Source organism: Dipodomys merriami, unplaced genomic scaffold (assembly GCF_024711535.1).
Source record: "Dipodomys merriami isolate MVZ:Mamm:240054 unplaced genomic scaffold, mDipMer1.0.p SCAF_420, whole genome shotgun sequence".
Taxonomy (NCBI): domain Eukaryota; kingdom Metazoa; phylum Chordata; class Mammalia; order Rodentia; family Heteromyidae; genus Dipodomys; species Dipodomys merriami.
Genome location: NW_027205827.1, coordinates 152,799 through 179,404, shown reverse-complemented (window position 1 = coordinate 179,404; position 26,606 = coordinate 152,799). Strand labels below are relative to the sequence as shown.

Sequence of the window (26,606 nt, the reverse complement as noted above, 5' to 3'; positions counted from 1 at the left end):
TGCCAGTGGCTCACACCTGTAATCCTAGCTACTCAGGAGTCTGAGATCTGAGAAAATTGCAGTTCAAAGCCAGTTCATGCAGAAAAGTCTGTATGTCTCTTATCTCCAATTAGCCACACCAAAAAGCCAGAAGTAGAGCTGTGGTAGAGTATTACCCTTGAGCAAAAATGCTCAGAGACAGCACCCAGGCCTTGAGTTCAAGTCCTAGGATTAGCACAAGGAAAAAAAAAGTATGGACCAATGAAATAATTAAAAAGTTGGAGAGCTGGTGGTGGTATGGGTGGTGACTCATGCCTGTATTCCTAGCTACTCTAGAGACTGAGACCTGAAGGATCAAGGTTCAAAGTTAGCTGATACAAGAAGTCTATACAATCCATCTTTAGCCAACAAAAAGCTGATCTGTTGATGTGACTTAAGTGGCAGATCTCCAACAGAGGAGCAAGCAAGCTGAACAGTCTTGAGACACTGAGTTAAAACTCTGATACTAGCAAAAAAAGAAAAAGAAACAGTTAAGAGATACTACAGGTAATACTACAAGTTTATTGTCAAACTTTATTTTTCTTCAAGATTTGACTACTTTGTCAAGTTCATCTGGTCCTAGAGTATTTGGTTCACCTTGTCATCACAGTGACTCTAATTCATCTTCTGAGAAACACATGTCACGAGCTTCTCAAAGAGAAGGTAGGTTAAAAGTTGGGTTTTTCAATCTTACCAACAACAAAGTCAATCAAAAGTTTTTTTTTATAAAAACTTTCTAAACTGCTTTCTTACAGTGTCAATTAAAGCAGTTTTTCACATACCAAAGGAATATGACATATCCCTGTTAGTAATAATGTCTTAATATGATAGTCATTTTCTTTGGGGGCTAGGTAGAAGAAAACAATGTGGAATAGTAGAGTCACCAGGAAGATGGTATGATTGGCAATGTCTTCCATTTCTTGTTTTGACATGCCTCCATGTGAAGTGTCCTCTCTCATCGCCATAATTATAGCTAATTTCCTGTTTATAGAATAGACAGTTTCCAGTTTAATAGCTGTTCAACTTAATGACTATTCAGCTTTACAGTGGCCTAAAAATGATATGTGTTTAATAGAAATCACACTTCAAATTTGAATTTCGATCTTTTCCCAGAATAGCAATATAGAATATCATATTCTATCATGATTCTGGAAAATAACACAATTATGGAAATAACTAATTCTGTCCAGTATATTATATTGCTGATCTATGCTGTTCAGTAGGTTAGGTATATTTAAATGCATTTTCAACTTACAATAATTTAAATTTATAGTGAATTTATTAACCCCATTGTAAGTAGAGAAGCATCGGAACTGTTCTGTCAAATTACTGTAGTTCTTAATGAGCTTTTTGAGAAATCTAAATCCCAAGGACCTCAGTAGATCATTGGTGATTCAGTGTAGAAACTTGTATTCTTTGTACTCATTCTCTTTCTCCATTCCCTTTCCTACAAACTCAAAAGCCATATGTTCACAGACTAAGGGATAAAGGCATAGGAAGTGGCTGCCAGAAATCACAGCTTTGTGAAATGTCTTAGTCCTTGCATTTGGATAAGTTACATCTTAGTCCTTGCATTTGGGTAAGTTACATCCCAAATTCTCATTTTCTTGTATCTCAGGAGTTTCACCGCGAAATAGTCTTGAAGTCTTAACCCCTGAAGTTCCTGGTGAGAGGGACCGCGGAAACTGCATCACATCCTTGCAGCTGCACCCCAAAGGTTGGGCCACGCTTCTTCGGTGCTCAAGCAACACTGATGATCAGGAGGTATAGGCAGCTGCACTCTTCTCTCTCTCTCCTTCCTTTCTTCTTTCCTACTTCCATCCCTCCTTTCCTCCCTCCTTTCTTTCTTTTTTGCTGGGCCTGGAGCTTGAACTCTAGGCTGAGTGCTATCCCTGAGCTCCTTTTGCTCAAGGCTAGCACTCTAGCCACAGCTCCACTTCTGGCTTTTTCTGTGATTGATTGGAGATAAGAGTCTCACGGACTTTCTTTCCTGGACTGGCTTTGAACCAAGATCCTTAGATCTCAGCCTCCTGAGTAGCTAGGATTATGGGTGTGAGCCACTGGCACCCCCAGCAGCATTCCACTTTCATCAGAGTTCATTGGACAAAATGTCATTGTCCTGTGTCCTTAGGCTGATTGCCTGCCCTTCAGGGGCATACTGTCTGCTTCTCAACTTTACCTGTTTCTGTTCTCTGCTCCTTTATATTATCTTTATCCCTTAGAAAGGTTTCTTCCTCTTCTGTGTGTAAGCTGAAAACTCTAAAGATCATGATCAGCCCAGTTTATACCTAGCTGCTTAATTCTTGCCTGCTTTGTCTCATTGTTTAAAAAAAACAAGAAACAGCTTATATATTAAACACAACACTGAGATATTTCAGCTAAGCTGTCTAAATGTGATATTTGGCAAGCCAATTATAAATTTCTCTTTTTAAAATTCTAAGAAGCTGGGCTGGGAAGGTGGCTCAGTGGTAGAGCGCTTGCCTTGCATGCCTGAGGCCCTGGGTTCGATTCCTCAGCACCACATAAGCAAAAAGAAAAAAAAGCCGGAAGTGGCGCTGTGACTCAAGTGGTAGAGCGCTAGCCTTGAGCTGAAGAGCTGAGGGACAGCGCCCAGGCCCAGAGTTCAGGCCCCACGACTGGACCCAAAAAAAAAAAAAAAAATTCTAAGAAGCTGGATGCCGATGACTCATGCTGTAATCATAGCTACTCAGGAGGCTGAGATCTGAGGATCATGGTTCAAAGCTACCTCGGGCAGGAAAGTCTGGAAAGTCCATGAGACTCTTATCTCTAATTAAGTACCAGAAAACCAAAAGTGGAGCTGTGGCTCAAGTTATAGAGAGCTAGCCTTGAGCTGAAAAGCTCAGGGACAGTGCCCAGGCCTAGAGTTCAAGCCCTACAACTGACAAAAAAAAAAAAAAAAAAAAAAAAATCTAGGAAATCTCTGGTCCCATCATTCTGGAAAGAAGGGATCTTCAAGGATCTCTCTGACTCTAGAGAAAGGTGTTCTAAGGGCTTGGATATATTCCAGGAATTTTTTTTTGTTGTTATTGTGCATGTGTTTGTTTTGCCAGTCTTGAGGCTTGAACTCAGGCCTAGGTGCTGTCCCTGAGCCTCCTGTGCTCAAGGCTAGAGCTCTACCACTTGAGACACAGTGCCACTTCCAGCTTGTTCTGAATAGTTTATTGGAGATAAAAGTCTCATAGATTTCCCTGCCTAAGTGGTTTTGAACTGTGATCCTTAGTTCTCAGCCTCCTGAGTAGCTAGACTTGCAGATGTAAGCTACTAGTGCCCAGGCCAGGAATGTTTTAAATATTAAGATTATTGTTACCCTCAGAAAAGGAAATGTATTACTATGGAATACATAGGCATCTTCAGAGAACAAAAGGCTTTAAAGCATCACAGTGCAGAATCACTTCAGCTTATGAAGACAGAAAATTAGACAGGTTTTTGTCAGTTGGAAGGGGGATAGCATTCATCTGATAGATTTCTTTCAATAATCTGTGGTTTGGGCATTTAGTTTAGCTTTTCAAAGATGAAGTATATGTGTAGCACTGTTTAGGGCTTGATAACTAGTTTGTCTCTCTTTTCTTCCCCTAGTGGACCTGTGTCTATGAATTCCAAGAAGGAGCTCCAGTGCGACCTGTCTCACCTCGCTGTTCCCTACGACTGACTCATTACATCGAAGAAGCCAACGTAGGCAGAGGTTACATCAAAGAACTTTGCTTCAGCCCTGATGGGCGAATGATTTCTTCTCCACATGGTTATGGGATTCGTTTGTTGGGATTTGACAAACTGTGCAGTGAACTAGTTGACTGTTTACCCAAAGAAGCCAGTCCCCTCCGGGTGATCCGTTCTCTGTACTCTCATAATGATGTGGTACTGACAACAAAGTTCTCTCCGACACATTGTCAGATTGCCTCAGGGTGCCTTAGTGGACGAGTTTCTTTGTATCAGCCAAAGTTTTAGGCACAACTTATATCAAATAAGGGACTCTTTGGGTGTTTGACTTATAAATTACTTCCATTTAGGTGAAGTATTTTCTTTTTAGAAGATCTTACAAGTTTGGGTCAAGACCCTGGTTCTTAGGGGTCTATGAACATACCCGTGACATAACTACTTGGTCATCCAGCATCATTACGGGCATCTCCAAGTTAGACTCTATGCAGCATCATCTTTTTCAACATTCCTCTGCTCCTGCTGATCTGTGCCATTGAACTCGTTCTTCTGATTATTTTGCATGGTAGATCTTGTTAAATTCTCTGCCTTCCTAATCTCTGTCCCTCCTTTCTTTTCCCCTTTTCTTTCCTTTTCCTTTTCTTGTTTTGGTTTTCTCACGAATTTTATGGACATTTGGCAGGAATTTGATTGAGCTAAAAGAAACTTATGGCACTGGTATTAAATAAAACCCAGAAGTAGTAGGCTGTTAGCATACCAGTTGTTGAAAAAGACATTTCACCTTCATTTATTAGTATATTTGGCCTTTTAAAGTTGCTATTATATTTCTCTATATTAAGCATAGAGAATGGAGTAATTGTCATAAGAATTTAGTCGGTGCAACAAAATGTCATTTAAGTTTCCTGCTAACATTACACACAATTTTTCATTTAACAAAGATTTTGTTGTAAAAAATAATACCATCCCTCTTTCAATAATTTACTTGTATGAATTTTAAGTCTTGAGCATGTGTCCTTAATGGTATTTTGTTGTTACAACAGCATTGCTAAAAAAGAGAAAAGGAATAGGCTTTATCGTTTCTGTTGTACAGAAAAGGATTTATTTTTTAGATTAGCAAATATCGAGTCAGAGAGTGATAAAAACATTGTGATTTTCTGTGATTCTTTGAACCACACAGGATATATTAATCGTATTGGGGTTGAGAGGGGAATCAAGAGTACAATGGTGACATTTTATTGTCTTTCTTCCTTGTGCCAGGAGTCATAGGTTCAACTGTTTCACTATTAGTAAGCAGAGAACTATAGTCCTATTCAAGGTGTTGTTATAACCCTGGAGTCAGTCACATGGATGGCAAGACTAAGTACCCATAGGAATACCTGTTTTCGATTTTGTTACGAAATGTGTGGCAACTAAAAGCATCAGGATGCAGAGACTAAGCACAGGAATGCTGCTCTGTTGAATGCCATTGTGTTGAGAAATGATTTCCAGAAGCTGGAGTAATTCAGGCCACAGCACTAACCTTGTCCTTTTACGTCACAGACTTCTTTAGGCTAAATATAATGAAGGGAAAATGCATAAACCTGGGCCTTACCTTCAGGAAGTGGACAATAGGAATATGTATTTTTAACAGAAACCTTCAGTAATTTTTATTCAAGTAGTCTCCAGATAATAGTTGGGGGCGGGGGGGAGAAAAGGAAACCTTTATAAACAGCACTCAATACTTCTGTATCCACTTGGTGCTTAAAACAGTCCCTACAAGATGTTTTGAATATTTGAATAGTAATAGTAAATGAAAACAATTTTAGAAGTAGAAAATAACTTGGAATGGAATGAGTTGTATTATTTGGAAGAAAAAAAAAGAAAAGGTTATGCAAAGTTAAAAGCAAAGCCAGTGCTTGCTTGAATTCAATCCTCCTAATTAAATTCAGATTTCCTGAGAAACTTGCTCAGGGCAGTTTCTACTCTATTAAGTACTATAAAGATGCTTTGTCTTTAAGCTATATTGTTGTGTACCCCTAAGATGGCCAATAGATTTAAATGGAAGGCATGAGAGTAAATTCTGAGAATTTCAGTCATGAGTAGAAAAGTATTTTAAACCTGAGAGAAATGTTAAAGTGAGCCAAATACTTGAATAAAAATGACATTTCTTTGTAAGACATGAAGAACAGCCATTTGCATACATTCATAAGAGGTGCTATCTCACTTGGAACTATATTGGCTCTAGGATACATTTTTATAATTAGATAATCTTACCATGGATATTGCAAAAATTAAAATTTCGTAGTTATTGAAAAAATTACTACAGAACACATTAAAATATAGGCTTTTCATAAATTTTTAAAAAATTAAAAGCAAATACCGTTTTGAAGGAAAACACCCAAAAACATTAAAAATAATAATGATCAAATTGATATGTAAGATTCCATAAATTGTATAAATTTGGAAAGGTTTGATGTCAGATGCTGAACCTAATGTCACCAAACTCTAAATTCAGTCCGTGATTCTTGATCCACTAGTCCCAAGTATTATGTGTTAAATAATGTGCCTACTTTACTACTAGCCCTCCCCCCAAAACTTGCAAGATAGGTAGAATGAACCTCAAATTAACGTTGGAGGTTGTGATAGGTAAGAAAGATTAAGTGACTTGTCCTGAAGTCACAGTTGGCTATGGGTAGCTGGACTGGGATTCAAACCTAGATTTGTCTGTTTTATCCAAAGATTGCTTACTACTCCATCATTTTACCTTAATTGGTAAAGGCTGGTAAACTGGCCTATTACTTTGCTTGTTTAGTATCTCTGGAACCTTTTCTTATTACCATCTGTACCAAGCAAAAATATTTCCAAGACTGAAAGTTTCCATGGGAATGAAGATAATAAACTTGGGGCATACACATTATCCATTCCTAACTAAATATCCTCAGGCAAGATAAGATGAGCTAGAAAAAAAACTGGAGGATGAATATCCTTATGTAAAAATAGAGCCATAAAAATGAGAATTAGCAACAGCACAAACAAATTTTGCCCTCTTTGAGGTATAGTCATATTTAAAAAGTCACCAAGAAATATTAGTCAAGGAATTAAATGGCCTTATGAATACAACACTATTTGAATTACTCATTACACTTTCCATGTCCCATTTTACTTAGAACATACCTAATCTGATTTTTTTTACTCTTATAGTCAGTCATTTTTATTCATGATAATTGGTAAGCATATTATAATTGGTAAGAAGTATCATTGGTAAATGTATAAATTGTTCTCCTGGTTAAAAGCTGACTCCAGACAGTATGTTTATGGTAGTGCCATATTGAATCAGTTACATACATCAAATACAGAATGTCTTATTTTCAGTTTTGAAACCCAAGTGGCAAAAGACAAAAATACTTCTAATTTAGTCTTTTAAAAATATGTGTACTCTTTTTTTTCTCCGAAGCTCAAAGCATTTTGTTATTTCTTGTTACATCCCTGAGAAGATGTTATATCAAAAGTTAAGAAAACAAGCAAGGAGAAGGTAAATCACATATTCCCTGTTCTTGTGTCTAGAACCAAGTTCATATTATATCATTCTTAATGTTGTGTTCTCTTAGAAAGTGCAGTATAGGGAAAATGTTCTGACTCTTTTAGAAGTTTAGTGGTTCCAGCATTAGTCAGAATATACATGGTACTGGTATCCATAACTGTCTGTTAAACTTGTGTTTGCAGGAGAAATGTTTGACAACTTACTGATGACAATCATCCCCACTTAATGGCCAGCTATAATTGAGTGCTGTGAAAATCCACTTAGAAACACCTTATGTTGGTCAGGAAGAAACCATATATATGAATTTTGGATAGTTAATGCATATCTCTTAAGTGCCAAATTTTAAAACTTGTAATTATTTTTGATGCAAGTCTTTCAGGTATGTTAGTATACTTCCCTGCCTTCTTAAATAGCATGTTCAGTATAATTCACTTTTTCATGATGAAAAGTTATATTCATAATGTGTTATGAAATACCCAATGAGCTCTGATACATATAAATACATATATATCCCATTTCATAAAATTTAAAGGGCTATAACAAATATGAGTTAATGTCTCTTACAATGTGATCCCCTCAACTCTGAGGTTAAAAAAAATGTTTTATATCTGCTAAATAGTGTGTTCTGTCAACATGCTCCCACTTTTCTTCTAGTGTGCTGTTTCAACCATTATAAGCTAGGACATGAGATAATCAAGTCTGTTCAGAGTCTGCTGAAAAAGCTGGACAAACTTGGCTGCACAGTCTGTGAGGTAGCTCCTTTGATTATTTTCTACTTACTTTCTAGCTAACAGAAGCTCCCAGGTAAAGCCTAAACTAGTGATTTTTCATTTATTCTTCAGTAAGATACTACAAACTAAGGATGCTGCTAGATTAAGCTATAAATAGAAATGTACCAAAGTACAGCAATGCAACAACAAAAGCTCTGTATTTGCACAGGGGTTTTATGTTTTTACAAAAAAAATTAAAAAGCAGGAAAAAAAAAGAAAGGAAGAAATCCAGATAGATTTAAGACTATTTTAGTAGCCACGAAACTTCGTCAGTAACCATTAAAATATATGATTAAATTGTTACATTGTTACAAAGACATGGTTTAGTCTCATTGTAGAATAAAATTGTACTAAAATGTAATCTTAGAGATGATTCTAAATGATATCCTAAGAATGTCTCCCATTCAAATGATAATGGAAATTTTTATGAAAAGTCTCCAATTTAGCTTTATGCTGCTCTCTTTAGTTGTAAATGAATTAATGGCAGAGATGTGGGTTTTATCAATGGCAGCAAGGAGCACATCTCATACGCACCTCCCATGTATGTGTATAGAAAATGTCACTGTAAGTGAAAATGTTACCCAGAAATAATAAAATAATTTTTCAAATTTAAATCTGGTCGAGTCTTTAAAATAGGTAGTCTTTAGCTTTCCCATTTCTCCATTTATTTTTCATGCTTTTCACATTTAAGACTATTTGAACTGCCTCCTATATTTTTCTGCATCTTTCCAAACTGTACTTTCTGTTAAATTTGATTCATATTTTTAGGAGTCTTGGAATGTTCTGAATGATATGCTAGATACCCAGAAAGTTTTTTCAGTAGTTTCTAAGGTGCCTTGAATTTCATATACTAAACTAAGCTCCTAGAGAGTAAAAACTATCTCATTTATTTTTGTATGCCTAGTGCCTGATACAGGCAGGACTGACACAGAGTAGTTGTTGAAAGAATCAAACTTTCGGCATAGGTGGCCTCTGGCTCCCATGAAGCCAGAACATCATATGCAAATTATTCAGCACTAGTGAAAGATCATTTGTTATTATAATGAGGAAACTGTCTTCATCTGGGTAAGATTTATTCTGACCATAAATAAGCATGTCTCATTGACTTGAAAAACTTCAAATTAAGACTCAGGTTTGTTTCATATTTTTGCCAGGTATAGTGGTACATACCTATAATCCTTGTACTTGGGAGGCTGAATAAAGCAAAAGGATCAAGAGTTGAGGCCATCTTTTTTTTTGGGGGGGGGGCGTCCGGTTGTGGGGCCTGAACGCTGGGCCTAGGCGCTGTCCCTCAGCTCTTCAGCTCAAGGCTAGTGCTCTACCACTTGAGCCACAGCACCACTTCTGGCTTTTTTCTTTTTGCTTATGTGGTGCTGAGGAATCAAACCCAGGACCTCATGCATGCAAGGCAAGCACTCTACCACTGAGCCACCTTCCCAGCCCTTTGAGGCCATCTTGATTCCATAGCAAGGCCCTGTCTCAAAACAAAACAAAAATTTGTCTTTCATTCAGCAAACATTTTGTTAGGTATGGCTCAGGATGTTGTGTTGCATAGGAATAAGGACACCAACTCAAGAGAAACTAGGCGGCTGGGCACTGGTGGCTGACACCTGTGATCCTAGCTACTCAAGAGGCTGAGACCTGAGGATCACAGCTCGAAGGCAGGCCAGGCAAAGTCCCCGTGAGACTCATCTCCAATTAACCATTAGAAAACTGGAAATGGCACTGTGGCTCAAAATGGTAGAGTACTAGCTGTTAGCCAAAAAGCTCAGAGATAGCACATAGGCCCTGTGTTCAAACCCTGCCCCACAAAGGATGATCATTCTATCACCAAGTTTTGTTTTTCTATGATGGAAATCAAAACTCAGGGTTTGCCCATGCTAGACACTTGCTCTGGGAACTGTTAGTTTTTTCTTTTGTCAGTTGTGGGGCTTGAATTTGGGGCCTGGGCGCTGACCTTCAGCTCTTTAGTTCAAGGCTAGACCTCTACCACTTGAGCCACAGCACCACTTCCAGCATCTTTTGCTTATGTAGAGTGCTTAGGAATCGAACCCAGGGCTTCATGCATGAAAGGCAAGCACTCTATCATTGAGCACTTTCCTAGCCCTCACTACCACTTTGAGCCACAGCACCACTTCCAGTATTCCGGTGGTTCATTGAAGAGTTTCATGGATTTTCCTGCCCTGGCTGGCTTTGAACCATGACACTCAAGTCTCCTGAGTAGCTAGGATTTATAGGTGTGAGCCACCAGCACCTGCTGCCAATTTACTATTAAAGAAATACTTACAAGGCATATACCCTGAAGCAGGTACACACTGTGCAGTGGGAACTGAAAAAGTTTTTTGCATTCAGATCGGGGATTCCACATGGACAATAGGCACCAAGTAATAAAACAGGTTAAGTACAATGAAAAAAAACAGAACAAGGTGACACAGGAAGCACACCAGGAAACCTCATCTAGTCCTGAAAACAGGCCCTCCATTTTCCCAAGAGGGACAAGACATCTGAACTGAGGTTTATGCCTCCAAGAGTCCCTAAGTAGAGAAAGGTAGCATTTAGGATGTGGTGGTTAGAGTGCAAAAATGTAGTCAGGCCATTTTATCTGGAAGGAGGCACAAACTACTTACAAATCAGGTATTTGGTTTCAGTGGCAGAGAAGTGTTCATTTTTTAAAGATTCCTGACAGAAATATGTAAGCTGAAGGAAGATGGCTTGGTAAATACCAAGGTGAGTCTGGGAATTGTCCTTAAGCCCCGCCAAGGCTACTGCTCTACTTACTGCTGGTTCCACTTCTGCATTTTTTGATGGTTATTTGGATGAGTCTCATGGACTTTCCTGCCTGGGTTGGTTTTGAACTGCAATCCTCAGATCTCAGCCTCCCAAGCAGCTAGGATTACAGGTGTGAGGCATCAGAGCCCAGCAAGGAAGATTGTTTTGCCTCAAAATCACAGATTCATCTGGGAAAAATATTTCCTAGCAGGGAATTTGGATTTCCTAGCTGAAACTGGGAGGTAGCACCTGGGAGGTTGGTGGTATGGCCACAGCTGGACAGAGCTCCCTAGGGCCGTTTCTGGCCATGCTTAATCCCCTCCTTCTAGGGGAGACGTCTAAGCCAGCAGTACGCAGGTAAAAATGACACTTTACCAGATTAGATGATCAAATGTCTTCTCTCCTTACTAACTCTTAAGTTTAAAGCTCAAGATATTCATTTACTGTGGAAGCACCCTAGAGGACTGCTCCTGTGCCTAAGCACCCTTTCGTAGACACCCTCAAGTATTTCTAGGGACAGGGAACAGTCATGTAAATGGACAGTATACAATGTAATGAGTAACTTTACATTCTTCCAACCAATTAGCAACAAGGAGAAGCAACTATAAAACAAAAGTAAAATAAACTGGTCCAGTTAACTTGAGGGTAAGCTTTACCTGAAAGAATACCATTACAACAGAAATGACTGATAGGCTGAGTTTGCCAAGAAAGTTCACATTCAGTAAGAAAGTTTATTACAGTTGAGGAAAACTTAAAAAAAAAAAGCTTTACAGTCATCTGGAAAGTTAACTTAAGTGGAACCCCTCCTGGTCTCACAGGATGGGTAAATGAAAATTTGTCTGATGAAACAAGTTCTTAAGTGAATTACTAAACATCAAGACAGCATGCTAAATATTTATCAACAAAAATACTGACAGCCTGCCACAGAAAAGGACAGGGCTACCCAACCACAAAACATCAAGTAAGATGGACTCCCAAAACAAACTTCATTCCAGTTACCAAAAACATGTCAACCAGTAATCATTTAATTCCATCAAACTCATAACTCAAAAGAGCCAACAAAATAGTTCTGTGTGCTTAGCCACTTTTAAAGAAATTTTAAGAGAAGAAACATTCAGAGAACTCTCACCCAATGTGGGATCCATTTAGGCATTTATTAGCAAAAAGATAGCACTAAAAACTAAAAATCCTTAAGCTTAGAGAATGTAATTCAAGTCTCTGATGTGCATTTTATTCATACATTAAAAGAAATGTGTCTTAACATAAAGGAACCCAAGTCTGAGAGCTTACCTTTTTTCTTCCAACATAATCTCCTGCCTAGCCTTCATTTTACGGCTGCCACTCCAAACACTACAATATGTTATCCACACTGCACTGGTTTTAGTTCAACATGATTGACTACTCAAAGTCAGTCCCTTAGATACCATGTCATATATCCTGTTATACTTATTACTCCCTTACAGGTTATTACAGCTTATATTACCATTGTAATTGAGCTATATAATTGTATATACACGATTCTGTTTTATTGCACAGGTAACAGTGTATTAATTACATAACCAACCATAAGATGAAGACTATTTAGACAAAAACATCAACTTTCTCCCCAAGCACAAATGAAGTTAGATACAAATTTGCTACCATACAAAGGCTGTGTTTACTCTGTGGTGCAGTCCTCAAGGGCTCATACCACTCCAAGTATGTTAAATACAGCATTCATAACACATTTCTGGTGGCATCAGACCCAAAGCATGTGACACAAGACTTCAAATAAAGTCTGTGCCTATGAACTGCCTATGCCACATATGTAACAGAAAGGCCACTTCAAAAGACTTTCAGGTACTCAATCATGTTTGCCTTTAAAAAATTGTTTCCACACTAGTCATATTGAATGCAAAAACACTAGTTAGAATTTATTATACATTTTGACATTAAAATTCAGATAAAGCGGTTTCTACAGACTCTGAACTTTTTGTCAAATTTAAGAAGTGTATAGGACAACATAACACCATCGCTAGTGATATATTTGCAGTTTGGTCTTCAAGAGCTGTAAAGAGTGACAAAAAAATTAAAAACCATGAAAAATCATTAAAATATTAATAACTTTCTAAACACCATGCTTGGGACAGCAAAAATGAAAATGTTTTTCTTTTTAATTTTTCCCTTCACTTCTATTTCACAAAAGTGCTGTACAACTTAAATCTTGACTACCTACATGGAGTGTTAAAAAAGAAAAAAAAAAGTCTCAGCACTGAAAACCTAGTGAAGCGCATTCCCTGGCTAACTCACATGCCTGTGGGTGGCTAATGAGGTGATCTGGAACCAGGGTGCTAGCTTTTCAGTGCTGGAACCCACCTCCCTTCAGTTCTTGATTCCACAATCAAGGGCACTACTCAAATTTATTTGGCATCAAAAATTGATTTCTGAAATCCTCACATCTGTATTTTGATCCCTGATGTATCCGCACAAAATTGCCCAGTAGAGCTGTGTGATGCTAATTAGCCTTGCTTGTGCTTTATATGCTTCCCACTCCTTTACTGCTAGATGAAGAATGTCCACTTTAATCATACTGTTTTAGATTATCTTCCCAGAAACTCAATGTACCAGTTGAAGATCATTTCATTTTGGTTGGTATGAGCACATATTTGCATGCAATTACCTAGAGAGATGAAAAACTGGTAATAAGAAACCTACCTTAAAAGCATAGCGGTATGGCTCATGGTAGAACACTTGCCTACAATGTACAAAGGGCTGGGTTTAATGCCTAGCACCAAAAAAAAAAGGAGGGGGGGGAAGAGGGGTACAAACCTACCTACCTACTGCCTCATGTCAAATTTTAACTAGTATTTACAGATAAAAAAAGATTTATAGTCAGTTGCAGTGGTGCATGCCTATAATCCTAGCTACTCAGGAGGCTGAGATCTGAGGATTGTGATTCAAAACCAGCCCAGGCAGAAAAGTCTCCATCAGCCTCTTATCTCCAATTAACCACTCAAAAACTGTAAATGGTGCTATAGCTCAAGTGGTAGAGTGCTAGCCTTGAGCACAAAGAGGCTAATGGACAACGCTTAGGTCCTGAGTTCAAGCCTCACAGCCAACAAAAAGATTCATAAGTTACTTCTCCAACATCTCCATGATGTTTCTATTCAGTTGGGTGTATGTGAGTCAGTTTCGTTTATTTGGCAAAAAATGTTCTTAGTATTTTCTGATTCTTTGGACAATTTCATTTATTATGTGAGGGATGAGGATGCTATATTGTTAATATCAACCTCTAAAATTCAAAATAACCCTTCCAATATATTTAGATCATGTGCTCTTAAACTACCTTGATTTAATGACAGTGGTAAAACTGGGTTCCACAAATGTCACAATCCTAAAGAAGTTAATAAAGGACAGAATAAAAGACAGCTAATGCTGCGGGGCAAGAACTGTCCTGAGCTTTATTTTCTCCCCTGTAACATTTAGAAACCGAGCAAAAAGAAAACTTGGGACTGTATTAACAGACTTCCAAAATAAACTTTTATGGAAGCGTTTTTTTAAAAAGTATAGTTTCAGGAGAACAGGCTGCTTGAATCGGACAAATGAGTACTAGGGGGAGAAGGGAACATCTTCTACTAACTTGGCACTAATAATTGAAATAAACCAAACTAATCAAAGATCTATGTGCAATTAACAATTTACTACCAGAATGAAACAGTTAAGATAAGTTAGATGGGCTTAACGTAAAAAACTAAACAGAAAACTTTTCAAGCTAGATAGATAGCAAAATGGGAACTTTTTATTAGCTGGTTGATTCTACCAAGTTAAAACAAACAGTCTACATAAAGACTATCTCAACAAGTGCTTAACTAATACCAACAAATTCATCAAGAAATAGCCTTACAACTAAGCTGTTTTTCTCCTCTGTTCTGTTCTACCATATTTGAGTTTAGTAAATCTTTTGCAAGTATTCCTTAGAGCAAAGAAGAAATGGAGTAGCACATTAAGGAAGCCTGAGAAGTCACAGGTGTTAAGAGCATTTCCTTTGGCTGCTCAAGGTCATTAAGTTTCAATAGAGAAAGCTTAAAAGCTATTTCAGGAGAAAAATGAACCATATCTTGGCCATTAGGTTACCCTTTCAAAAGCAATCAGATATCTTTTTGCCAGGCAATTAGCCTAAATCTCTTGGGTAATGATTAAAAACAAAAGAAAAACCCTTACTTTTTCCTACTGAATCCTCTTAGTCTTTTTTGTCGGTGCTTAACAACATCATTGCCCATAATTTACTGTAGTATGGACTTTGTATCAACTTCATTTAGGCCTATTAGTAACAAGACCAAACTACATTCTTCTTAGGTCTGTTTAGTTGATAAGTGGCATTTCACTGATGACTTTTTCATATAACCTTTAACAAGAACTCGTAAGTTGCATTGATTATTCCCCAAGAGATGAGGGACCGATGATAATTCAGATGTGCACCTCTGAAAAGATTTGCCACTTTTCTGTCCCGTTCTAGCCAGATTGTTTTGAAAACCTTGGAAAAAGACTGAAATTCCCCACCAATCTGAGACTGTATGCGAGTTTTTACAACATTAACTGGGAAAAACAAGAATCCCAATACGGCACCCAAAAGACCTCCACAGATGAAGTCATTGACTAAATGAGCACTGCGAGTTGTTGCAGTAGGGAGATGATCCTTAATGGGACCCCGAAGGCCAAAAAAAAGGACATTGCTGCATCCGTTACGGAACAGAATAGGTACCAAACCTCGATAATACTCTCCAATCCCATGGCATTTCAGTGCCCGGAAAGCCTGATATGTGTTTGTGAATTTGTCATGATGTTTGTGGTCTTGAAGTAATGTCTGAACTCTTTCCAATGGAGTGAAAATGGCTTCTGTGGTCCCTGCAAGCACTGCAGCCACACTACGAGTTGCAAACTCGGGAGCACTAACATGCTTACGGAGAATGCAAGATAAATCCTCATACAGACCAAACATAAGGGCCAGTGTCGTTGTTTTCTGCATTAATGGGGGAAGGATTCCACGATACAAGTTTCGAAATCCATCCTTTCTCAACTGAAGTACTGCATCCCGGGTTTTGATTCCATACAGCTGCTGCCTAAACAGGAGCTTCTGAATGGGAAATGTGACAGCTACATTGTTGAAAGCTGCACAACAACCACAGAAGTAATGCTTCATTTCACCAACATTTGTAATGTGAGGTGACAGTTCTTGTTTTGAAGATGTTAAAATGGGTGACCTCTTTTCATGAGCTTCTGAATCCATCATGTTGCTTAAGATTGTTCTTCTTCATGAAGGATTTTTTTTAACCTACAATTAATACATAACACAGGTTTTATATGAAGTCAAAACACATAAAATATCCCCTCAACTCTCCTCCTATTTATGGACATTATGGACTAGATCAGTCCTTATTCATATTAATAGAGTTCTAATTTTTGTTTTGTTGTAATTGACAGGATCTCATTATGTAGCCCGGTTTGGCCTCAAACTCAAGATTATCCTGCCTGCCTCTCAAGTGTTAGGACTAAAGGACTTTGCCAACACACCTGGCTTTAGATCAGTGGTTCTTTTGTTGTTATATGGAAGTATTGAGGTTTGAACTCAGAACCTTATGCTTGGTAGGCAGGTGCTCTAGCACTTGTGTCATTTCTTAGTCCTTTCTGCTTCATTTGTTTTTCCAATAGGGCCTCACATTTTTGCCTGTAGTGAGCCTTAGACCCTATCTTTCTATTTCTGCCTCTCCTGTAACTGGTATAACAGAGGCAGTTCACCATTCCCGGTTTGTCACACAGTGCTCTTTCTTACCAGAAAATGCTGAATACTCAACAGGTTCAACAATAAGGAAGAGGAAGATGGATCTATCTACATGATGAGATGTTACACAATTCTGTGTGTGTGTGTGTGTGTGCGCACGCGTGTGTGCGTGTGCGTGCGTGCGCGCGCGCGCTGATTCAGGAGCTAGAACTCAAAGCCTGGGCACTGTTTCTGAGCTTTTGTACTCAAGGCTAGCCACTGGAGCCACAGCTCTATTTCTAGCTTTTTTGGGGGGTGGTTAATTGGAGATAATAGTTTCATGACTTTTCTGGCTGGGCTTGCTTTGAACTGCATGGTCAGATCTCAGCCTCCTGAGAAACTAGGATTAATCTTCTTGTGTGTGTGCCAGTACTGGGGCTTGAACTCAGGACCTGAGCTCTCACTCAGCTTTTATCACTTATGGCTGGCCCACAACCAGTTCAACTATGTTTCCAGTTCTAGCTTTTTGCTAGTTAAACGGTGACAAGAGTCTCTCACATTTCTCTTCCCTAGGCTAGCTACCAACTTGGCTCTGAACTAAAATCCTCAAATCTTAGCCTCCTGAGTGGCTGTGACTGGCAGCATGAGTCAGCAATGTGCCTGGTTTATTATACTAGCATTTTTTTGTTTTTGTCAGTTGTGTGGTTTGAACTCAGGGCCTGGGCTCTGTTCCTGAGCTCTTTTGCTCATGGCAGTGCTCAATCACTTTGAGCCACAGCCCCACTCCCATTTTTTGAGCGTTTCATTAGAGATAAGAGTCTCATGGGGACTTTTCTGCTCCTGATATCATGATCCTCAGATCTCAACCTCCTGAACAGCAACAGGATTACAGGCATGAGCTACCAGCACTTGGCTATTCTATAATCTTTACGAATAAAGGAATACTTGAAAACTGCTTTAAGGTTTAGTATCAAGTTTTGAATAGTTAGTGATGTTTATGAAATTTAGATGATCCCTTATTCAATCAATAAACAGTACTACAGAAAAGAAAAAGGAGGGCTGGATACCAATAATCCAGTTCACACCTGTACTCCCAACTACTTATAGGAAGCCTAAGAGGTGGACTGAAGTCCACACACACACAAAACAAAGACCAGCCAGACGTTACCTAAAAAACAAGAGGCATGGCTCCCTCCAGTGGAAGACAACTTGCCTAGCAAGTTAAGGAGCCTGAATTTCAAACCCCATTACTGACAAAAAACAAAAACAAAAATCACCAAAAAACAATAGAGTACTTTTTGACATAGAATAGTACTATGAAACAATCCCATTTTTATCAAAATACATTTGTGAAAAAGCTAAAGTGATTTTGTTTATAATGCTATGCTTCCCCTTTTACTACCTTTCACATTAAGTCATTCTTTTCTTTTTGTTCAGTCATAGGGCCTGAACTCAGGGCATAGTCACTGTTCTCCCTGAGCTCCTTCTGCTCAAGGCTAGTACTCCGCCACTTTGAACCACACCTCTACAGGGTTTTCTAATAGTTCACTGGAGATAAAGAGTCTCATGGACTTTCTACTTGGGCTGGCTTTGCAGACTCTCAGATCTCAACCTCCTGAGCAGCTAGGATTGCAGGTGTGAGCCACTGGCACCTGGCTCAATTTGTCATTCTTTGAAACTGATTTAAAAAGTTGGACACTGGTGATCATAATATGGACAATAAAAGGCCAACAATAAGTGATAGACATGATAAAGTTACAATGTGGCCCAAGCAAAATGCTTTACCCTTCTGAGATTCAGTTTCTATAGCAATCATTGACGCTAATACTCTGCAAGACTAGAATAGAAATTAGATGAAGAGTATGCATGTCAGGTATACATGTCAGGTGAGATAAGTAATTCAAGTAATTCAGCTACAAGGTAACAAATACAATCTTTGTTTTTTTGTTTTGTTTTTTTGGGTTGGTCATGGGGCTTGAACTCTGGGCTTGGGTGCTGTCCCTGTGCTCTTCAGCTCAAGGTGAGCGCTCTACCACTTGAGCCACAGAGCCACTTCCAGTTTTCTAGTGGGTTTTATTGGAGATAAGAGTCTCACGGCCTTTGCTGCCCAGGCTGGCTTTAAACCGCGATCCTCAGATCTCAGCCTCCTGAGTAGCTAGGATTACAGGCGTGAGCCACCAGTGCCCGGCTACAAATACAATCTTTGAAACAAGGAGTCAAAGCCCCACAGAAAAATAAGTCATTAACTAGCAGCTTAGGAAGACAGGCAGAATGTGGCCTCTGGCCTAGCTTGGAAAGCTCAACTGGAGTCACTATGTACATGAGGGTGAAACACATTCTGGCCAAAGAGTGACACAGGCCGAGGTATTATACCCAGGAAGCATGTTTCACACTCTTGGAGTTGGGATGCTGGTATATCCAACAACTGAAAAAAAAAAATCCATAAAAGAAATGTGCAGGGCTGGGAAGGTTGCTCAGTGGTAGAGCGCTTGCCTTGCATGCATGAGGCCCTGGGTTCGATTCCTCACCACCACATAAGCACTGTGGCTCAAGTGGTAGAGCACTAGCCTTGAGCTGAAGAGCTGAGGGACAATGCCCAGGCCCAGAGTTCAGGCCCCACGACCGGACCCCCCAAAAATAAAAATAAATAAAATTAAAAATTAAAAAAAAAAAAAAGAAATGTGCAGAGGGAGAAAAAGCTGTATATCCATTAGCTATACAATTAAATATACAATAAATATACTTTCCTCCAGAGTGACTGGTCTACTTAAGTCTCCCTTGCTAAAGCCTCTTTAGCAGTCAACCTGACCCTGACTTAAGTCATACTCACCACCTCTTGTTCCCTTCTGTCTCCCAATCTACCCATTAGCTTATTTAGAAAAATAAGCAAAAAGAGCCAGCAATGATGGCTTCTATCTGTAATCCTTGCTACTCAGGCTGAGATTTGAGGATTGTGGTTCAAAGCCAGAGTGGGCAGAAAGTCCATGAGACTCTTTTTTTTTTTTTTTTTGGAGGGGGGGTCCGGTCGTGGGGCCTGAACACTGAACTCTGGGCCTGGGCGCTGTCCCTCAGCTCTTCAGCTCAAGGCTAGCACTCTACCACTTGAGCCACAGCGCCACTTCCGGCTTTTTTCTTTTTGCTTATATGGTGCTGAGGAATTGAACCCTGGGCCTCTGGCATGCAAGGCATGTGCTCTACCACTGAGCCACCTTCCCAGCCCTCCATGAGACTCTTATGTCCAATTAACCACCAGAAAACCAGATGTAGACCTGTGGCTCAAAGTAGTAGAACACTAACCTTGAGCAGAAAAACTCAGGGACAGACCCAGGCCCTGAGTTCAAGTCCCATGACCAAAACAACAACAACTACTATTAGGCTTGAAGAGCAAGGTATATAATTAATGTACTGTAAAATCTAATTTGAGACCAGAACTACCTCAGGGCCTTGTATGGTGGCATAATCCTTTATTAAATGGGTTTAGCATACATGATTTGTCCTGTTCCCTCTCTATATGATCATTATTACTCTTCCCTTGTGTGTATGTGTGTGTGTGTGTGTGTGTGCACTTGCGTGCATGCAGTACATTGGTACTAGAGTACAGGTTGGTGCTGGAATTCAGGCCTTCTCATTTTCAACTGGCTGGTGGTGGTGGATTTTTGGTGCCTAACTAGAGTCTTGGCTTTGTTTGCCAGGGTTAGTTGGCTTCAAACCGAGATCCTCAGATCTCAACCTCTTTAGTAGCTAGGATTACAGATATACCTTGCTACTCTTCCCTCTCTTTTACCTTTAAACAATGTTGACAAACTTGACCTGGATGAACTGTTTTTCCATTTAAATCTTTTAAATAAGATTCAGCATTTTTCTTTTTTTTTTTTTGTACTAGGTCCTGGGGCTTGAACTCAAGAGCCTGGGTGCTGTACTTGACCTTTTGTGCTCAAGTCTAGCACTCTACCACTTGAGCTAAAACTCCACTTCTAGCTTCTAAGTAGTTAATTAGAGATAAGAATTCTACAGACTTTCCTGCCCAGGCTGGCTTCGAGGAGCTGTGATCCTCAGATCTCACTCTCTTAAGTAGCTAGGATTACACGTGTGAGACTCTGATGCCCAGCCATTTATTGCTTTTTGGTGCCGGGGATTAAATTAAACCCAGGGCCTTGCGCATGCTACACTAAGCACATGTTCTACCACTGTGCTATAACCCAGGCTGCAACAATGCATTACTATACCATAGATACTGAACACCATAGCTTAGCAACAGAGTACCAATTGTTTACCCTTGTGATTGCATGGCTCATCTGGAGCTGTGCTCACTGCTGCTGCCTTGTATCTCAAGACAGCTGTCACTCTCCAAGAAACAGACAAAACTCAAAATAGGGTTTCTTATTTTGTGTGTTGGTCTTGGGAGTTAAACTCAAGAAAGAGCCTGGATGCTGTTCCTGAGCTTTTGTGTTCAAGGCCCTCTACCACTTCGCACTTTTTTTTTTGGGGGGGGGGGATGGCGGAGAGGAGAAAGGGGCTTAAGTCTCATGGACTTTCCTGTCTGGGCTGGCTTCAAATAGTGATCCTCAGGTCTCACCCTCTCAGCCCCACCAGTGCCCACCAAATATGGTTTCTAATGAGTGCACAGGATTTTTGTACCACTAAAAAATTCAAAATAGGAACTGGGATACAGCTCAGTGGTAGAAGACTTGCCTAACATGTATGTGAACCTGCATTCAATCTTCAGCACTGAAAAAAATCTCCAGGCACTAGTGTATCATGCCTATAATTCTACCTACTCAAGAGGATGGGATTTGAGGATAGAAGTTTGAAGCCAGCCCAGGTAGCAAAGTCTGTGAGATTCTTCTCTCCAATTAGCCCCTAAGAAGCCAGAAGTGGAGCTGTGGCTTAAGTGGTAGAGTACTATCTTGAGCACAAAAGCTCAGGGACAGCATCCAAGCTCTGAGTTCAAGCCCCGGACTGGTACAAAAAAAAATTTTTTTTAAAGTAAAACATATTAAGTCACATTGTAGTATATATTATCTACCCTCTTGGCATGGAAATGAATCCTACTTAGCATATGAAAAGATACTGCTACATAGTATTTGCTAATTTTAGCTTCTGGTGTTGGGGATTGAGCCCAGAGTTTGTTGTGCATTAAAAAAGTGCTCTCCCACTAAGCTATGCCCCTAGTCCACCATCTGTCATTATTTTAACATTTCTTAAAACTGCAGGCAACAGACCAAGTTTTCAGCATTAGTACTATCTCCACCATGGAGTTTTGTTGTTATAAGCTAGATGCCGATGGCTCACACCTGTAATCCTAGCTACTCAGGAGGCTGAGATCTGAGGATCACAGTTCAAAGCCAGCCTGGGCAGGAAAGTCTGTGAGACTCTAATCTCCAATTAACTACCAGAAAACCAGAAGTGGCACTGTAGTTCAAAGTGACAGAGCACTAGCTTTGAGTGAAAAAGCTTAGGGACAGCGCCCAGGCTCTGAGTTCAAGCCCCATGACCAGCACCAACAACAAAGAGTACCATCGTGTTCCCCTATAAAAAGAGTATGACTTTTCCTTATGCTGGGGAACAACTTTATTAAAAGAATTCATTCACCTGAGATGCCAGCTGAGCCTGGTGTTGTGGAGGACGACGGCTTTTTGGTGACTTTCCCAATGTCTTCCATTGTTACTGGTCTGCAAGGTTTTCTCTTCTGGAGTCAATTCTGATAACTCGATTTCCTTAAAAGAAGTAAAATAAAATCCAGCTTAATTTCTATAGACTTATAAAGGATTTACTGTTCAAATACAGTTTTTTTTTTTTTTTTGTCGGCTTGACCTCTGGGCCTATGTGCTGTCTCAGCTCTTCAGCTCAGGGTGAGCACTCCACCACTTGAGCCACAGCACCACTTCTGGTTTTCTGGTGGTTAACTGGAGATTTTCCTGCCCCAGCTGGCTTTGGATGAACCAGATCTCAGCCTCCTGAGTAGGTATGATTATAGATGTGAGCCACTGGTACCTGATTATTTCTAGCCATGTCTATTTATGTTCCCTTTTTCTTGAGTAGGGTTGCACCAGTAGATCTAACTTTTTTATCTCTCCAGTCCTCAGCAAAGAACCATCTCTTCAATGGTCAATTTTGTTATTTTTCAGTTCAGTTTATTTTCCTCTATTACCTTTCTGATTTTTCATTTGGGTTCATTTTCTTCTAATATCTAACATTAGTGATTTTAATTATCCCCCCACTTCATGATTTGACTTTATAAAATTATCTTCCAGTATTTTGTTTTAAAATTTCACATTTTCCTTTGCATGTTTAAGATATTCTTCATTTTATTCTAGTTCTGTGTGTTCTACAATCTTCAGCTCTGGCCAGATTATTATAATAAAAATGGTGTTAAAAAAATGGATCCAGGAGGTTATCTAATCCCCATATTCACTTCTTGATGTACTATACTTTGGTAACATTATGATAAATTTAAGAAAATGTTTAAGCCAGAGACTGGTAGCTCACATCTGAAATCCTACTCAGGAGACTGAGATGCTCTGAGGATCATGGTTTGAAGCCAGCCCAAGCAGGAAAGTCCTTGATTCTTATCTCCAAATAACCACCAAAAGCTGGAAATAGAACTATGACACAAGAGGCTGAGCACTAGCCTTGAGCAAAACTCAGCTTGAGTTCAAGCTCCAAGACTGGCATACATACATGCATACATGCCTATACACATACATACATACATATACACACACACACGTTTATAGATGCTTGAGAAAATTTCAAAGGTACAAAGTTTATTAAGCAGCCACTTTTTAGTGATGTATTTGCCAATCTAAGATTAACCAATATTTCAAAAACTAAAATTAAAAACAAGCATAGAAATGCTGGATATCTATGTAATGATTTGCTTTTATTTTGCAACTAAACATATTAAAATCAATATAAATATTTAACACACATTTATATAATCTGACAATTTATGTTAAATGTTAAATGTTAAAACATTTTCTGCCAGGTGTTGGTGCCTCACACCTATAATACTAGAGACTCAGGAGGCTGAGATCTAAGGATCAAAGCCAGCCCAGGGAAGTCAAGCTGTGGCTCAAGTGGTACAGTGGTACAGCACTAGTCTTGAGCAAAAAAGTAGCTTAGGGACAACAGCATCTAGGCCCTGAGTCCAAGCCTCAGGACCAGCAAAAAAGAAAAAAGAAAAAAAAAAAAGGGCTGGGAATGTGGCTCAGTGGTAGACTGCTTGCCTTGCATGCCTGAGGCCCTGGGTTCGATTCCTCAGCACCACATAAGTGGAAAAAGCTGGTAGTGTTGCTGTGGCTCAAGTGGTAGCCTTGAGCTTTTTAAAAGCTGAGGGACAGTGCCCAGGCCGAGTTCAGGCCCCATAACTGACAAAGAAGGTGTAGGCAGGAAAAAGGAATTATTATTAAAACCACCTGAACTTCACAGATTTAAGCTTGTTCTCTAGTTGTTTTTTTTTTGGAAAATACTGTACAGAGGAGTTACAATTACATGGGCAAGATAATGAGTACATTTCTTATCAAGCATTGTAGCCTCCTCCTTTGTTTCCCCTTTCCATCCCTTTCCCATCCTCCACCCCTGTCCTCTAGTTTTAACTCATACTTGAGGAAGGTGTGAAATCAATCTTAATTTAGTTGTAAAAGTAAAGGAAGGGGCTGGAAAAGTGGCTCAGTGGTAGAGCGCTTGCCTTGCATGCATGAGGCCCTGTGTTCAATTCCTCAGCACCACATACGCAGAAAAAGCCGGAAGAGGCCCCATAACTGGCAAAGAAAAAAAAAAAAAGCAAAGTAAAGGCAGTGAGCCTAGTATTCTCTGGCATGTTTACTACACTATGAACATGGCTGAATTTGTTAGGATGATCGCTACTTAAATTAACGTGAGTACTAATTCTTTGTGACTTACTGCACAATTCATTTACCGTATCTACATTTGCTTGATACCTAAGGCACTCAACATAGTCAAGCAAAGTTGATGGAAGCTGACTTGCAAGCAACTTGCAAGGGTCAAAACTTCCCTTAAGAAAGTTACAAAGTCTACTGTAATTTACAACCCACACAGGTACACTAGCACCCAGATGTGATTCCAGGACAAAGGTCTTTGTGCACAAACAGGGCCGAGGGTGACTGTAATTCTCAAAAGATGTGGATTCCCACTAGTCAGCAGATATGAGTCCGCATTGAGAACAAGGTCAGCTGGGGTACTCATTCTACTTATGACCCTATCTTGCCACTACAAATACAAAGCCAAGTCTGTGCCTCTACATTTACTAATCTGAGCTTTCGGTTTGGTCTGATGCCGAGATGCACTATGGGAGACTCCAATTCCCAAGCATCTCACTGGTGCCCTGGAACCGCTACGATTCGGGAGACCTCCTGGCACCCTTCCCGATTAGTTAGTTCTTCAAAGTAAAGGTGCAGGAAGCTCCGACTGCCATGGCACACAGGTCCTTGTTTTCCCACAGATTATAGAGAAACTGGGAGGAAATCAGACCAGCTGGGAAGAGCTGTCAGGTTATGGCGAAGCGACAAACACGGCTGAGGTGTTGACGTATTCCAAGTTGCTAAACTTGAGTCATCCGTAGAGAGACAAACAACTAACACTGCCATCCTGGACGGCCGCGCCGTTTCCAAGACGGCGCTGCAACGCGGTGTGCCAAGGCAAACATTCTCCCGGCCTCCAACTCTCGTCTAAGGAAAGGAGGGGGGGGTGCGGGGGAACACCACCTCCCGCGTCCGGGCTTCCGCGGTGGGCAGGTCGCACGCACCCCGCAGGCCCGATGGGCCTTGGGCCCTTCCGCGGTCCCCAAGCCGCTGCAGCCCCCGGCTCCGGCAAAAGCCCTGCCCTTCCCCTGCCTGGGCGGTTCCAGCTGGCCCGGGAGGCGCCCCACCCAGTCCCGAGGGCGCCCCACGAATGCACGGCCCCGCCGGGCGGGGGGGGGGGGTCGCCCGGCGGCCCGCGAGCCGGCCCGGGGCGGAGGGGGCGCCGCGGGACCGCGGGGGTGTGGGCTTGGGCCTGCAGCCGCCAGGCCCGGGGACTCAAGCTGCACTGGGGACGCGATGCGCGCGCGCAGAGCCTGGCCCCGGGGCCGGCGGCCGCCCCCCGCATCCTGCACGCGTCCCCTTCCTGCAGCCTGACACGGAGGGGACACACAGACTGCCCGACCCCCGCTTCGCACTCACCCATGGCCGCGGGCACCGGCCCTACGCCCCGAGCCGCCCGCCCGCCCGCAGGACGGCCGGCGAGCGAGCCCGCGCCCGCGCAGGCGCAGAGCTTCACCGACCCGGGCGGAGGGGGCGGGCCCGTACCCGCGCAGGCGCAGAGCTTCGCCGACCCGGGCGGAGGGACGGGCCGTATCCGCTCCGCGGAGTCACGTGAGGTGGACGCCCGGCCTCTCACTGTCCCCGAGGGGGCGGCGACGCGGTGTTTTCCTTTGGCCGTCGAGGCTGCACAGGTGGAGGCTCACGCAGTCACGCCTGTGGGGTGGCTGTGGGGCCCCGCTAGTCCGGGTACCTTACTCTCAGGCCATACGGTGGCCTCGCCGGGCCAGAAACAGGCAACGCGTCCTTTAGCGCGCAGCCTGCGGAAGGGACTGGAGGGGAGGGAGAGGCGGGGAAGGCCGGAGCGCAGGTGGCCAGCGCCTGGCTCCCGGGGGCGGCCTCCGTCAGTCGTCCTCCGGCCTTGAGAGGACCTCTGTCAGCTCATAAAACAACTTGCATGTGCTTAAGAAGACACGTCCTTTGTAAAGCCCTTGCCCCTGTTTGGACGAGCACTGTAAAGGATCGTGGAGAGCCAGGTCAGAATCAACCCGAGCAGTTTTTTGAGTGAGTGACCTTGGACAAGTCACCGGTCACCGAGCTCCAAATCCCTAAGGGGAAAGTAACCTCTGCCTTCCATTGCAAACCCTCTGTGTTGAAAGGGACATTTGCGGACAATAATGATTCTGGCTCGTAATTTGTGACTTGGAGCACAGGCAACAGAGGTGAGGAGTTGAAGGCAAGGGCAAGGGCAGCCTGGAAGGGGAGGCACTTCAGGGGACTTGTGAAATGATGACTGGTGTGCATTTTCTGTAGGCTAGCCAATGGTAACCTTACCAAAGAGGAAAAGTCACCACAGG

The 26,606-nt window shown here is 41.2% G+C and overlaps 2 protein-coding genes across 3 annotated transcripts in view; one reads left to right on the top strand and one right to left on the bottom strand.

Moving 5' to 3' along the window:
- The window catches only part of LOC138807540 (DDB1- and CUL4-associated factor 10), a 49,817-nt gene extending 41,220 nt beyond the window's left edge, over window positions 1-8,597 (top strand). The window contains exons 5-7 of the mRNA XM_069993297.1: window positions 568-681; window positions 1,637-1,782; window positions 3,616-8,597. Of these exons, the coding sequence (XP_069849398.1) occupies window positions 568-681; window positions 1,637-1,782; window positions 3,616-3,984 (629 nt within the window). The 3' untranslated portion in view covers window positions 3,985-8,597. The remainder of the gene's footprint in view (window positions 1-567; window positions 682-1,636; window positions 1,783-3,615) is intronic.
- Window positions 8,598-11,463: 2,866 nt separating this feature from the next.
- Window positions 11,464-25,779, bottom strand: LOC138807539 (mitochondrial nicotinamide adenine dinucleotide transporter SLC25A51). 2 transcript variants are annotated; one of them, XM_069993296.1, is made up of 4 exons: window positions 25,672-25,774; window positions 24,180-24,252; window positions 22,082-22,206; window positions 11,464-16,063 (listed from the first exon to the last, which is right to left on the bottom strand). In XM_069993296.1, the coding sequence occupies exon 4, from the start codon at window positions 16,019-16,021 to the stop codon at window positions 15,128-15,130; it is 894 nt and encodes a 297-aa protein (XP_069849397.1). In that variant the 5' UTR covers window positions 16,022-16,063; window positions 22,082-22,206; window positions 24,180-24,252; window positions 25,672-25,774; the 3' UTR covers window positions 11,464-15,127. The 2 variants fall into 2 exon arrangements, with proteins under 2 accessions (XP_069849397.1, XP_069849396.1); XM_069993295.1 differs by lacking the exon at window positions 24,180-24,252 and having other exon boundaries at window positions 25,672-25,779.
- Window positions 25,780-26,606: the final 827 nt, after the last annotated feature.

What these genes read in the sequence shown, in the direction of transcription:
- LOC138807539 (XM_069993295.1), bottom strand. Translation starts at nt 16,021, where the DNA reads ATGATGGATTCAGAAGCTCATGAAAAGAGGTCACCCATTTTAACATCT.